At 63.1% G+C, this 14,205-nt stretch overlaps 2 protein-coding genes across 3 annotated transcripts in view; one reads left to right on the forward strand and one right to left on the reverse strand.

Moving 5' to 3' along the window:
- The first annotated feature begins 100 nt into the window (after window positions 1-100).
- On the forward strand, window positions 101-11,068 carry NFKB2 (nuclear factor kappa B subunit 2). The gene is made up of 24 exons (XM_086751810.1): window positions 101-131; window positions 2,744-2,939; window positions 3,913-3,957; window positions 4,543-4,621; window positions 5,105-5,145; window positions 5,248-5,346; window positions 5,591-5,742; window positions 6,511-6,617; window positions 6,782-6,940; window positions 7,047-7,151; window positions 7,268-7,353; window positions 7,479-7,617; window positions 7,697-7,816; window positions 7,920-8,102; window positions 8,275-8,416; window positions 8,566-8,680; window positions 8,877-9,084; window positions 9,175-9,344; window positions 9,503-9,605; window positions 9,737-9,948; window positions 10,145-10,214; window positions 10,316-10,488; window positions 10,566-10,677; window positions 10,760-11,068. Exons 2-24 carry the CDS (start codon window positions 2,895-2,897, stop codon window positions 10,879-10,881), a joined length of 2,787 nt encoding a protein of 928 aa, XP_086607936.1. The 5' UTR covers window positions 101-131; window positions 2,744-2,894; the 3' UTR covers window positions 10,882-11,068.
- Window positions 11,069-11,246: 178 nt separating this feature from the next.
- PSD (pleckstrin and Sec7 domain containing) overlaps window positions 11,247-14,205 on the reverse strand; it is a 46,614-nt gene continuing 43,655 nt past the window's right edge. For both annotated transcript variants that reach the window (XM_086751802.1, XM_086751803.1), the window contains 2 exons: window positions 13,530-13,673; window positions 11,247-13,116 (listed from right to left, as the gene is read on the reverse strand). In XM_086751802.1, the coding sequence (XP_086607928.1) occupies window positions 12,877-13,116; window positions 13,530-13,673 (384 nt within the window). In that variant the 3' untranslated portion in view covers window positions 11,247-12,876. The remainder of the gene's footprint in view (window positions 13,117-13,529; window positions 13,674-14,205) is intronic.

The raw sequence follows: 14,205 nt of genomic DNA on the forward strand, positions 1-14,205 counted from the left end.
GGGGGTCCCCGGCCCCGTTGTCCCCGCTGGGGCGGAGCCGGGCCCGGGAAGCCCCGGGAGGCGGAGCCGGGACGGGACTTTCCCGAGGCCGCGGCCGGGTCGAGGCGGCAGCGCCGGGGCTGGGGCTGGAGGTAAGCGGCCGGGGAGAGGAGGGGGCCGTCGGGGGGGGAGGCCGGTGCCCTGATTCCCGGTGGGAAGGGGGGCTGCGGGGGGCAAGAGGTTTAAAGTTGGGGGGCCGGGGCTGCCGGTCCCTGCTGCGGGGTGTGCAGCGGCTAGCGCTCAGCAGCCCCTGGCCGCCCACTCGCCGCGGCAGCCACGCCGGTCCCCGGCTGCCCCTCGGCCGGCTCTGGGGCCAGCTGGGAGAAGAGATGCTGGGAGCTACAGGCTGCGGAGAGATCCAGGCTGCTCTCTTGTCGTGGGGAGGAGAAAGCCAGTCCCAGCGCTGGTGCTGGCTTCCCTGCCAGTCGGGAAGCTGCTTATTTTCCCGTTTCCGTGTTGCCGGTGAATATTTTCCCGTCCCATGGCTGTCCCTCCCTCCTGCGCACCCACCCTGGCCTGCGCAGTGAGCAGGGCTGGCTGCTGGCCCACGGGGAAGCAGTGGGCGCCCGCAGGCCCAGCCAGCTCTACCCCAACAGCAGCCGCGAACGCCAACGCAGGAGGCATCGCGCGGGCAGAGTGGAAACCAGGAGAGAGTGCGAGACAGCAAAAAGCGGGCTGGCGCTGAGAGGGGTTTTCTGAGGGCGCAGAGATAGGCAACTGGAGCCGATGGTTCATAACACAACAGCAGAGCAGCCGGTTTGCCGTCCCTGGAGGAGAAAACCAGAAGATCAGTGGGTGGCTGGGGTTTGCCAAAACCGACTTGATAGCCACAACGGGAATAAAGGCATTTTGTGCAGAGCAGTATGAATGGCTTCGGTGCTCGAGGGCAGGCTGTCGGGGAGGGGAAGGCTCTGGGAGCGTTCAGGGAGAGGGGATTTCTCTCTGCCACACTTGCAAGTCAAGGACCTGGTTTCCAGGAAGAGTCTCAGAACAAAGTCCCTGTGAACGCTGTGTGAGAGGGACATGGCAGCCTATTGCCAGCCTCTTGTCAGTAGCTGTTGGGACTCCTGGGACGGATTTGTGCAGAAGGCCAGGTCAGAGATTTAGGGCCATCTTTGGAAGCGTTGGCAGGTCTCAAGGGAAGCAAAATGCGCAGGGAATAGTAGGTTCAAGGAGCAGGCAGCTGGGTGGCTCGAACGTGCCAGCAGTACACCGGGGCGGTTTGGAGCAAAGCTGTGCTTGTGCCACCTCCTGTGTTTCTAGAGTGCCCTTTCCCACGGCTGCTAAATGCTCCTGCCACAGACAGACAGGGATGTTTCCCTCCTGCCCACAGGGCATCAGCTCTGCAAGCCAGCCGGCTGTCACGGGAGGAAAGAAAATAGCACCTGCAGTACTAGGTCATGTTCAAGGAGCTGCAGGCATGGAAGAACAGCTTTAGCTCGTGCCGCTTGCCAGTGGCTGGCCCTTAATTGTGGCGGTCTGGCTGGCACAGGGAGGCTGTGCCATTCAGCAAAGGCGCCTCGGCAGTGCTGCGCACCGGGGCACGGAGCTGATGCTGCTCTGGGCAGTGCATCAGTCAGGCTGCTGCTCTTTCCCCTGTTCCCTGCAATGCCAGAGAATCCTTCCGGAGCCCTAGGCAGGTCTGACAATTAGCACAGCAAAGTGGGGCTGCAATGTGTGTGCAACTCCAACGTCCAGGCCAGATGCACTGGGTACCACAGAGCAGAGGATGCTGCTGATGGCAGGAGGGGGAGATGGGTCCCCTCCTGGGATGTGTGGGGGATAAAAGCCAAGTGTGATACACTCCTAGGGGAAACCCGGGGTCCTGGGGGCCTGAAGGGCATGGCTGCTTGGCACAGGAGGCAGGACTTACCTTGAGAGCAGGTCTGAGGTTGCTTGAGGTTGCTCTTCCAGGAACAGGGAAGTGGGCGAAGACGCTCCAGCTCTGCTTAGTGAGCAGGGTGGGCTTCCTCCAACGCGCACTGTGCAAGTGTGCAGGCGTACAGCTAGCAACCCCCCGAGTAAGTCAGAGCTGTGCAGGCTGGGGAGATGCAGGCATGACCCCATGATGTTCCTTAGTCATGTTGTTTGCTGCAACAAGTGGAAGTGTCTGGGGCAGCGATGAGTGAGCTGCAAAAACCCCTCTAGAAGGGATGAGGCTGATGGCACGGCAGAAGGGGAGCTGTTCTGTTCAAGGGGCACAGTCTGTTCTCCAGCATCTTTGGGCCTGGGCTCCTCCGGTGAGGCTCAGTGGGTAGGGTTCGAGGTGGCTGTTCCCAGCACACTGAGGAAGGATGTTTGTCCCCTCCTTCACCTCTCTGTGATGAGGTGGCTGGCTGGTAGTGGTAGGCTGAGGCTGCCCAGGCGGGATGTCCAGTGGGATCCCAACAGCAGGCAGGCTGCTTCCCATAGGTCAGCTGGGGACAACCTCAGCCCTGGGGCCACAGGGCACTGGAGCCACAGGGCAGCCCCTCTGGAGGACCCAAGGGGCTGGAAAATCTCCTTGAAAAGGCGCTTTTCAGCTTCTGAAGAATATGAGTCACGCATGGGTTGAACAATCCCCTTCCTTCCCCTTTTCTCCCACACACCCAAAATCCCCTGAGCAGGACCTGCAGCAACCACTGATTCAGAAATTCATGGTATGAGGGCACCGCGGAGTCAGATATGGGTTTTTTTTTTCTTTTTTTTTCTTTCCATTGCTTAGTGAGGAGAAGAAATGCGGAGCAAGAGCGCGTGCCCGGAGGCTCTGCTCTGATCCTGCCCCTTTGCTAGAAGTCTCTGGTGGCTTCCTGTGGTCAGGCAGACCTTCACCGCAGTGGGACCTCCGCCTGTGGTAGCCGGCAGTCTCTGCAGTGATGCTGGGGCTGGACGGGTTGCTGAGACCAGCCTCTTCCTCCCCGGTGAGTAGGAGGGTGTGAGCGCTATGGGTGCGAGGATGGGGCCCTGCTGCTGGCAGTGCCTTGCTGGGGTCGGCAGGGAGCATGCGGTGTCGGGTGCCGGGGCGGCGGGAGATGCTCCCACGGCGGAGGGCTCGGAGGCTGCTGCTCCCGCCTTGAAACCAGATGCTTCCTAGTGGGAAAGAGGGAGTGGGAAGGCGGGTGGCAAACGCCTCTCCGCAAGAAGGATGCAGAGGCTGCTGTGTAAGTGGAAACTGGAATGGTGGAGGAGCGGAAAAGCACCCCTTCGGGTGCCTGGCGAGGGGGTGCCCTGCGCCCGCTTCGGGCTGCGGAGTCCCGGAAAGCTTCCCCTGGCCGGGGGTGAACAGTGGGCTTTGGGGCAGCCACAGGACTCCCACAGGAGTGTGGGTCCAGTGGGGCTTGGAGGAGACATCCCTGTGCGGGGGGTGCAGAGATGATGCGGGGTGAGAGCCTGGCAGGCCACAGGGTGTTACGGCCCGGCTCGGCCGGTTTCAGGCACGCTGCTGCGCTGCGGTTCTCCTTGGGAAAGGGCAGCGGGGAGGGAGCCCGGAGCCCGGAGCGGAGCAGGCGGCTGGGGATGGTGCGGGGCAACCCCCTGCGCGCTCCCGGGGGAAAAGCTCGGGGCCTCGGGGCGCTCCGGGGGCTGCCAGGCAGCGCCGGGATTTCCAGCCCGGAGCCCAAAACTCCCCGGCGGCGAGGAGCCGGCCCGACCCGTCCCGTCCCACCGCCCCAGGCCGGGCCGCGGCAGCCACCGACGGGCGCAGAGCGGCCGGGCCCCGGGCCGCACCGGGTCGGGCTCCGCTGCAGCGGGTCCGGGCCGCGGGGCGGGGCGGGGCGGGGCGGTGACGCGCGGTCCCGTCATTTCCCGGCTCGGCGGGGTTTCTAGGGACTTTCCGGAGCGGCGGTGCCTTCCTGCCGCCGCCGGTCCCCGCTCACCCCCGCGCTGTCCCCGCAGGCCGGCGGCCGGCCCCGCGCAGACATGGACGAGCAGTTCCAGCCCGTGAGTGCTGCGCGGAGCGGCCCGGACCCGAGGCGGGGGGATGGGGGGGGTCCTGTGCCCGGACCCGACGGCGGGGCTGAGCTGGGCGACAGTGCCTGACCCAGGGGTGCGGTGTGAGGTGGGGGTCTGCGGGGGCCCCCGGGTTGGGAGATAGAGGTCTGTGTCCGTCCCCCGGGTGGGAGTGGGGGGTCTGCAGGTGCCACTGGGGTGGGAGGTGAGGGGTCTGTGCCTGCCCCCAGGGTGGGAGATGAGGGTTCTGTGTCCATCCCCCGGGTGGGAGATGGGGGGATCTGTGCCTGCCTCCGAGGTGGGAGGTGTGGGGTCTGTGCTTGCGCCCAGGGTGGGCAAAGTGGGGGTCTGCAGGTGCTCCCAGAGGTAGGCAATGAGTGGTCCCACCCCTCTTCCCCAAGGGGGACAGGGGATGTGTGCCTGCCCCCTCTGCCCCAAGGTGGGCAATGGGGTCTGTGTCAGACTGAGCCCCCCCACCGCCAGGGTTAGAGATGGGGACTGTGCCCATTCCCCAGGGTGATTGGGGGTCCCAGTCCCAACACACTCATCACACTCGTCTTCCCTTCTGTCACCCAGTGCCTGGATGGGATTGACTATGATGACTTCAATTTCGGCTCCCACATGATGGAGCAGAAGGAGCCCCTAATGGAAACAGGTAAGGGTCCCCCTGGCTGTGCCCTCCTGGGGGTCCCCAGCTGCAGGGGGGTTTCCCGGCAGGCTGACTCACGCCTCGTAGTTCCCAGCTGCACCACAGGCTGTTTCCCCGCTGGCCCCACTGTTGGCTGGCTGGGAATCCCTGCCCCGTGCCACTGGGACAGGGGGACTGCTCGGTCTGGCCCCACTGCTCAGTCTACCAAGGACCTAGGGTTGGGCTGTGATGGGTCTCCAGAGGCTCCCTGCGTGCCAGAGCGTCCTCAGGCCCTTCCCTCCACTCCCTGCCACTCTGCCCGCTGCTCCTGGCTGGGCTCTGACTGCACAGGGGCACTGAGCAGCCTCATGGGACAGTCAGGGGTCACCACACCTTCAGCATTGTCCCTGCACCTCCAGCATCCCTACTGGGAGCACACACTTGGGTTATCCTGTGTTGCTTATTGGTGCTTTGGTTATCCCCTGTGTTTCTCTCCTCTCTGTCCTCCAGTGGAAGGTCCCTACCTTGTCATCATCGAGCAGCCAAAGCAGGTAAGGACATCACCCAGGTAAGGGCAGGTGTAGCTGTCACCCCCTGCTCTCACAGTGTCAGGTGTGGGCCACCCTTGGCTGACCCCCTCTTTGCCTCTGCAGCGGGGGTTCCGCTTTCGGTACGGCTGCGAGGGTCCTTCACATGGTGGGCTGCCGGGAGCATCCAGCGAGAAGGGGCGCAAGACTTATCCCACTGTCAAGGTGAGCGCTGCCCTGGGGAGGGCATGGGGCAGTGTCTTTGGCCAATGTGTGCAGGCACCAGGAGGGTTCCTCGAAGGAAGGACGTGACCTGTGTATCCAGCTCTGTGTGTCTCCTGGCACTGAAAGGATGGGAGGGCTGCAGCAGGAGGGGTGGTGGCTGTGGGGAAGGGTAGCAGGGGCTTGCAAAGACTCCTGCAGGCTCCCAGGATGTTGTTTCTGACTCTCATCTCCTTTCTTCCCGCAGATTTGCAACTACACAGGGATGGCCCGGATTGAGGTGGACCTGGTGACGCACAGTGACCCTCCCCGCGTGCACGCCCACAGCTTGGTGGGCAAGCAGTGCAATGAGGCTGGCAACTGCGTCACAATCGTGGGACCCAAGGACATGACGGCTCAGTATGTGTGCAGGGAGACCTGGGGTGGTCTCTTTCCAACACGGGGTGGCTGAGGGGCTGGCTGCAGCCTACAGGCAGGGGAGAAGAGGACGGTTAGTGCCTCCAGGAGCGGGATTTGCCAGGGTGGGTTTAGAGGAGGTCGTGGGTACAACTCTCCTCCCTGAGCATTTTGCCCAGCCCTGGGGTCAGCACGTGCAGTTTGTTTTGGGCTTCTCTCCTCAGGGTCGCAGCTCCCCAGGGTTATTCAGCAAGTGCTTGCAGGTGGCTTCTGGCCCTGGCAGCTGCTGAGGCAGGAGCAGGCAGGCTCCTGGCTGCTCGGGTGCCCGTGTGCCCTGACGCTGCTGGCCCGCCAGCCTGGTTTGGAGAAGAGGGTGTTTTCCCGGGGTCTTCTGCTGGAGCAGGAGAGGAGTGGCCGGAACTGCATGCACTCTACTGCTGTATATGAAGTTTCTTGTAGCTCTTGTAAATCCAGCCCTGGCTGCTGGCTCAGCCTGGTCTGCATCCCTCCAGCCTCCAGCCCTCCTGGTCCCCACCTTTGGACATGTCACTGTGGGAGCCCGGAGTTTCCCAGCCGCCTCTTTTCTGGGCTCCTTCCCTCCCCTCTGCGGTTGCTTCTCTTATGCCCTGCAGACATTGAACCCCTGCTGCCCGAGCGGCACCGCTCTGTGCTGTGCACCGCTCCTTCCTGGCTGCAGGAGCCTGTGTCCCCCAAGGCTGGCTGCTCCCAGCCCTGGTGCTCCCAGATCCCAGCGGGATCCCTCTTCTCCAGGTTCAGCAACCTGGGTGTGCTTCACGTCACCAAGAAGAACATGATGGAAATCATGAAGGAAAAGCTGAAGCAGCAGAAGTTACGCAACAGGAGCCATGCGCTGACAGGTGAGGGCGGTCTAGGGGCTCGGTGGGACTCAATGCCCCAGGGGGAGCAGGGAGCTGCTGGGGGGTGACAGCTGGGGTTAGCATGGGGCTGGTGGGGACAGGCAGGGGGAGCTGGACCCCCGTCCCCTCGCCTAGTGTGACGATCTCTCCCCCTGCCCCAGCAGAAGCCGAGCTGCGTGAGATTGAGCTGGAGGCAAAGGAGCTGAAGAAGGTGATGGACCTGAGCATTGTGCGGTTGCGCTTCACCGCCTATCTGCGCGACAGCAGTGGGAACTTCACGCTGGCCCTCCAGCCTGTCATCTCAGACCCCATCCACGACAGCAGTGAGTGTGGGGCCAGGCCAGGGAGGGCACAAGGCAGGATGGGGTAAGGAGGTGAGGGATTCTTTGTCTGCCACGGTGGTGCCCAATGCCTCCTCTCACTCTGCAGAGTCCCCAGGAGCTTCCAACCTGAAGATCTCTCGGATGGATAAGACAGCAGGCTCCGTGCGGGGAGGGGATGAGGTCTACTTGCTGTGTGATAAAGTTCAGAAAGGTAAAAGCCATTCCCTCCAGCCAAAACCTTCCAGAGCGGCTGCAGTGGGAGTCTGTGTCCCTGGAGCATGGCTGGGGCGGGGAGACAGGTGGTGCCAACGCCCCTTCTCTCCCCAGACGACATCGAGGTGCGTTTCTATGAGGATGATGAGAACGGCTGGCAGGCCTTCGGGGACTTCTCCCCTACTGACGTGCACAAGCAGGTACGGGGCAGGCAGGGGAGCGTCCTGCCATGCCCAGAGGCAGGCGGGTGCCCTGCAGGGTGGGGGAGCTCCATCCCAGGCTCCAGGGAGGAGCGAGACCCCATGTCCATCTGTCCTGCCCACAGTACGCCATCGTCTTCCGCACGCCCCCCTACCACAAGCCCAAGATTGACCGTCCCGTCACCGTCTTCCTGCAGCTGAAGCGGAAGCGGGGGGGTGACGTGAGCGACTCCAAGCAGTTCACCTACTACCCTGTGGTGGAAGGTGAGCACCCCCCGGGCAGGCCAGTGTGCCCCCCACTGCCGGGGCTGACCCTCACTCTGCCACCTCTCTCTCCCCACAGATAAGGAAGAAGTGGAGAGGAAGCGCAAGAAAGTCCTGCCTCAGTTTCCCCAGCACTTTGGCGGGGGCTCGCACATGGGGGGTGCCGGCGGGGGGGCCGGGGGCTTCGGCTCTGGAGGAGGTGAGTAGGGACCCCTGTTCTTCCTCCCTGCTCGGGTGGCCGCTGCCCAGCCCTGGGTGCTCCCCACTCCCCTCCAGCCTCACTGTCCTCCCTTGCCCCACAGGCGGGAACCTCAGCTTCCCCTACTCCCCTGAGCTGGCCTACAACAGCATCTACTCGCCTGGCCCCCACCCCATGGGGGGCTACCAGGGGGGCATGCAGATGAAGGGCCCTGAGGCAGAGGGGCCCGGGACCGACAGGCAGGTGCCTGCAGAGAGCACATACTGCAAGGAGCTGCAGAAGCACGGTAGGCTGGGCTGGAGCGAGGGCGGGGGGACATCACTCGGGCTCGGGAGAGGGGGCACAGGTCTGGGACCTTTGGGGGCCAGGTGCCACTCTCCTCTGCGCCCAGGGGGATGCGGGAAGGTGGATGGGGCTGCCACTCCCAGAGGTGACGTCCAGCCTGCTTTGCCCCACAGCCCAGTTCTGCCAGCTGTGGATGCTGGCGCTGGCCCGTCGCAACGCCCATGCCTTGCTTGACTACTCGGTCACCGCTGACCCCCGCATGCTGCTGGCGGTCCAGAGGCACCTAGCCGCGTCGCAGGATGAGAATGGAGACACGTGAGCGCACGAGGGGTTTGGGGGGAAGTGTGAGGAAGCCTTGTTGGCTGACAGAGATGCTATGTGGACTCTGGGCAGCAGGAGGTGACAGCGGGGGGACCTGGAGAGGCATGGAGCTGAGCCAGGGGCCATCCCCGCTCTCTCTGCAGGCCTTTGCACCTCGCTATTATCCATGAGCAGACGGCTGTGATCAAGCAGCTGATCGAGGTCATTGTTAGCATCCCCAGCCAGCAGATCATCAACATCTCCAACAACCTGCAGCAGGTACACATTTCCTGGGTCAGCCGGTTCTCCTCTGCCTGGGGCCCTCTCCCATTTCCCAACCCCAGGGGCTCCTGTTACCGCTTCTGCAGTGGGGAGGCTGCAGGGCTGCGCACAGGGCAGCCACACTGGCAAGGACGGTGGTGCGGGACTCAGCTCCTCCTGCGAGCACTGCTGAGGAGATGCTGCTGTCCTGCAGACGCCGCTGCATCTGGCAGTCATCACCAAGCAGCCCCAAGTGGTCCAGCTCCTGCTGCAAGCCCGTGCCGACCCCACCTTGCTGGACCGTTATGGCAATTCCCTGCTGCACCTGGCGCTCCAGGCTGGTGATGAAGAGATGCTGAGGATGCTGCTGGCCCACCTGGGCTCCGCTGCCCCTTACCTGCTCCGCCTGCCCAATTTCCATGGTGAGCAGGGCTGGGAGATGATGGGCAGGAACCTAGTGGTGCCGTAGTGGGCTTGGCTAGAGGGCTACTGAGCCTCTTCCCCTGTTGCAGGCTTCCTACCTGTGCATTTGGCCGTGAAAGCAAGGAGTCTGGCCTGCTTGGACCTGCTGGTCAGGAAGGGAGCAGACGTGAACGCGGTGGAGAGACAGGGCGGGAGGACCCCACTGCACCTGGCCGTGGAGATGGAGAACCTGAACATGGCCACCCACTTGGTGAAGAAGGTACGGGGGTGCTGATGGGTTGATGGCTGTGGGGATGGGGTGCAGCCTCCTCCTCTCAGGCCCTGGGGGTCTGTTGAGGTCTGAGGGCTGACAGGAGGCAGGGGTGGGGGGCAGCAGCCAGGCAGCCCATACTCACAGGCTCACGCCTTTTTCTGTAGCTGGGAGCAGATGTCAACAGCCGGACCTTTGCCGGGAACACGCCCCTGCACCTGGCTGCTGGCCTGGGTTCCCCCACGCTCACCAAACTGCTCCTCAAAGCAGGTAGGGTGCGCCCTCCCTCCCCTCCCTGCAGCCCCAGCTGCCCGTGCAAGGGCGTGCCTGGGCACAGAGCAGACTCTGGCACCCTGGGCCGACCTGCCCTTTTCAGGGCTCAGTTCACCTCTCTTTGACAGGGGCGGACATGCTGTGCGAGAACGACGAGCCCATCAGCCCGTCCTCGTCAGAGGCCAGCAGTGACACGGACGCCGACCCTGAGGAGCAGGGAGAGCCAGCCCTGGCTGTGGAGCGTGGCACCAACCCCGAGTCCCCCATGCAGGGGCATGGGCAGGCAGGGCACAGGCAGCGCCGCTGCCACACACCCCTGGACCTGACTCGGAGCCAGAAGGTGTGCGGGGCTGGAAGGGGGATCAAACCCCTGGGACCATTTCTGCAGGGGCCAGGGCAGGGGTGGGACAGAGCTCCAGGAGATGCTTCCGCGAGGATGCGTGTGCCCCTCCGTGTCCCAGGGGAGCCGTGGTATGGGGAGGCGGGGTGCACTGGCCAGTGCTTTGGGGGATGCTGATGTCTGTGCGTGTCCACAGGTGCGGGAGATCCTGCTGCAGGCATCCCAGCAAGGCCCCAAGGCAGACCTGCCTGCTGCCCCCCAGCCAGGTGAGCATCTCCTTTCCCCCAGAGAGCTGTCCCTGGGCAAGGCACCAGCCTCCCAGCAGCGGAGACGGGCAGGGTGTCAGGGAGACACCTCTCCTGCGCAGGGAAGGTCCTGTCGCTGGACAGTGAGGCGCTGCAGGGGCTGGAGCAGCTGCTGAACCAAGACTGCAGTGGGTCAGACTGGATCGAGCTGGCCAAGCGCCTGGGGCTCTGCAGCCTCGTGGAGACCTACAAGGACACCCCCTCACCCAGCGTCAGCCTCCTGCGCAGTTACGAGGTCAGTGCCTGGCCAGGCTGCCCCTGTCCCCCCTGCCTGTCCAGCCCCTGGCCCCGCTTAATGCCCTCTCTCCACAGCTGGCGGGAGGCAGCCTGGGGGGGCTGCTGGAGGCGCTGGACTCTATGGGGCTGCGCAAGGCCGTGAGGATGCTTCACAAAACGGAGGCGCTGGAGAAGCTGCAAAGCACAGGTACGGGCAAGGTGGGGCTGGAGAGGGTCCTCGATGCCCCCCCAACCTCCCCATCACTGACAGCACCGGGGTTGCTTTGCAGAGCTGAAGGAAGACAGCGCCTATGGCAGCGAGTCGGTGGAGGAGGAGCAGGTGCCTACGCTGGCCCTGAAGCCAGGGTCAGGGGGCGAGCTGCCCCACAGCCAGCAGCCACAGGTGCACTGAGGGGCCGGTGGTCCCCGCACCCACCCAGGGGGGCCACATTGCCCCCCCCCACCCTGCCCTGCCCACACAAGTGCCTTCTGGACTTGGGGCCCAGCTGTCTGGACTCAGGGTGATGGGACACAGCCAGCTCCCATCCCTCTCTGCTCTTATTTAATGGTCCCTCTTCTGAATAAAGGGACGCAGTTTCTATTGGCCTTTGCCCTCCCTCTCTCCAGTCCCGATCCTGAGCTGGCAGGGCACTACCCCTGCCCCCCGAGCCCTGCCCAGGGCGTCCAGCAGCAAGGAGGCAGCTGCCAGCCCCTCCTCAGCATCCGTCCATCCCGGGGCCGTCCCCAGCCGGCGGGGTAAACCACAGCACGCGCAAGAAGTGAAGAGCGAATTTTACTTCAGTAACCGAGAGAAGCTGTACAAAGGTTTTTTTCCCTCCCAAGCCGCCTGGGGCGAGGGGGGAATTTTTCTTTTTTTTTTTTTTTTTGCAATAGACTCAAAAGAGCAGAATAAAAAGTTTGACACATTCGCAAAGTCAGTGCTGAAACCAGCCGAGTCCCAGACAGCGGAGAACAGCGTGTCTGCCAGCCCCCCGCCTGCAGCCCTTCTGAGGTCTCTGGACCACGCCCTGTGCACCCTGGGCGCTCCTGCAGCCACACTCCACCGACAGCACCTTGCCTGGGACGACCATCCTCTGGTCAACCCCTGGGTGGTGGGTGCTGCCCCAGCCTGCCCCTCACCTAGGCAAGGAGGGAGCCCATGGCTGAGGAAGGGGCTGCACCACCGCTGCTGCAGCAGGAGGACCTCACAGTGCTGCAGATCAGGCTTTGCTGGCAGCAGCCGAGCCCCCAGCCATGTGTTGGAGAAATGGCACAGGCAGGAAAGCTGGCTCTGGCCTGTGCCAGCCCCACAGGGCAGTGAGGAGCGCCAAGTCAGCCCTGGCTTCAGGGGTCACCTCCCCACGAAGTACTTACATGGTGCTGCCCAGCATGCCCCAGGTACCATGCTCACACCCAGGTGGTGCAAACGGGGCTGGTCCAGGCTGCCAGGGGGGTGGTGATGAAGCACCAGTGCAGCCATGAGCACAACAATGGGTGCTGCCATCCCAAGGCTGCCTCTTCCATGCGGTGGTTGCAGGGCTGGCTCGCTCTGAAGGGTTGCTGGTGCTGGAGCCGGGCTGGGGAGCAGGCAGCAGCACACGCAGGAGTCCGTGCTTGGCTTGCTGCAGGGAGGGGAGATGGGTCTCCCCCAGAGTCTGTGTCAAAACCTCCTCCCTGACAGACTGCAGTGCTTACAGGACATGGCTGGGTTTATGGTTTTGTTTGTTCTTTTAAACATTTTCCAAAAAGCATCAAAAGTAGCCCCAAAAAAACCCCTCCCTGGTGGTCAGCTCGATCTGGTACTAAAAAGTGCAAAACTGTATCACAAAAACCGTTCAAAAGTTGTAAGAAAGCGGCAAGGGGGCAGAGGTGGCTGGGATGGCAGAGAGGGAGCTGGGTGCTATGGCCCTGGCTCCCCTGGCCACCACCCCGAGGAAAGGGGACAAGCCAGGACCGGCCCCCTCGTGTCTGCCCCCCATGGCACAATGGAGCTGGAGGAGAAGTGGCCACTGGCTTTGTTTTGCTGCAGTTTTGTCTTTTTTTTTTTTTTTTTTTTTCTGTGAAAAACCACTGAAGAATTGAGCCCAGTGGTTCCCACTCCCTGGGGCGGGGGACTAGGTCCTGTAGCCAAGCACAGGATAAAGAGGAGCAGGAACGAGTCTGATGGGGCGGATGGCACGGGCAGCTCCCATGGGCAAGGACCAGGGACTGTCCTGCTCTGCCACCATCTCTGGAGGATGGGCCATGGCCCTGCCTGGCTGGTGCTGGTGGCTGGGGAAGGGCTGTCAGCCCCTCGGCTTGTGCTGCAGCCAGACAGACTCATGCAGGGTCTTGGCAGGCACATGGCCTCCACCCCAGCACCAGGGGCAGGAAAGGAGCTGCAGCGCAGGTGCCTGATGCTGCTCGCTTATGACTTCTTGGGGTGGCCAGGGGGCTGGCGACCGGTGCGCTCCGAGATGTTGCGCTTCACCTTGGTGGCCGTGCCGGAGGGCTCCGCATTGAGTGAGGGGCTGGATCGGGATTTTTTCAGGCCATCGTCCTCCCCGCCTGCTGCATCAAAGAGGGCGGACTCGAACGCTGCCAGGTCCTCGGAGCCGGCCTTCAGCTTGGCCCGCAGCAGCATGGCGTAGGTGCCATAGCGGGATTTCTGGAGGGGGACAGTGCAGCAGAGAGAAGGATGGAGGAGCTGGACACTGCCCCATCAGCCAGCATCCTGGGGCAGGGGGGATGCTCGTGGTCTCTCCACCCCAGGCAGCATCCCAGGGCTGGGTTGGGGTGGGGGGATGCTTGTGGTCCTTCCACCCCCATCCTGGAGCATGGGAGTAGCACTGCCCCAGTTTGGGGGCTGGCAGCACCATGGTGCATCCCAGCCTGCCTCCAAACCCAGGGAGTCCCTTACCCACCCAGGGTGGATGCAGAGCTGGGACGGTGTTATGGCAGCACCTGGTGTACCAGAGCCATTCTGGGTACTGGGACAGGGTGGTCCCATCCCTCAGGGATGGCCAAGCCAGCAGGGGCAGAGGGGCTGGGGGCAGAGTTGGAGGGGGTTGTCCAGCTCACCTCAAACTCCAGATAATCTTCCCTCTGCTTCAGCTCCTCGTACTCCTTGCCCTTCACCTTCTTCTCAGGCAGCGAGGAGCGATGCTCCAGCAGCTCTGCTGACATTGTCTTGAACTTAGTCTCATGGCTCTTCACCTGCTCCTCCTGAGGAAAGGTGGCACCACATCAGTGCCCCTCTCTGCTCTGCCCCACCCCTGCAGCCCCTCAGCAGCAGGTGGGTGCAGTGTGAGCTGGCTGGGGCCAGAACAGGTATCTCCCCTCTTAAGTCCAGCCAGGATCTCAGCTTCTGCCCCTGTATTGTTTGTTTTGTGGGGTTTGGTTTTTTTTTTCACATGGCAGGCAAAAGCACAGGCCCTGGGGGGCAATCTGCTCTCGCCTGGCACAGGGCTGGCTGCAGTCTTAAAGCAGAAGAATTTAATCCCCTCTAAAACTAGGCTGGTGGGTTTTTTTAATCCTTTCTGCTCTATGAATAACTGCCCTGGCACACACACGCCAGCTAATCCCCCTGGCTGGTTGCCTTTCAAGGTCCTGGCCCCCGCAGGACCCTGCAGCCATGGTGCAGGGCCACATTGTCCTCCACGGTCTGACTCCATTGCCCATCTCCCGTCCCTCCTGCGAAGAGTGAGACCTGCTGCCCTTCACCCAGCCTCACCACCCCCTTGCTCCGCAGCTCCCT

This window comes from Chlamydotis macqueenii, chromosome 7 (assembly GCF_036417535.1).
Source record: "Chlamydotis macqueenii isolate bChlMac1 chromosome 7, bChlMac1.mat, whole genome shotgun sequence".
NCBI classification, from domain to species: domain Eukaryota; kingdom Metazoa; phylum Chordata; class Aves; order Otidiformes; family Otididae; genus Chlamydotis; species Chlamydotis macqueenii.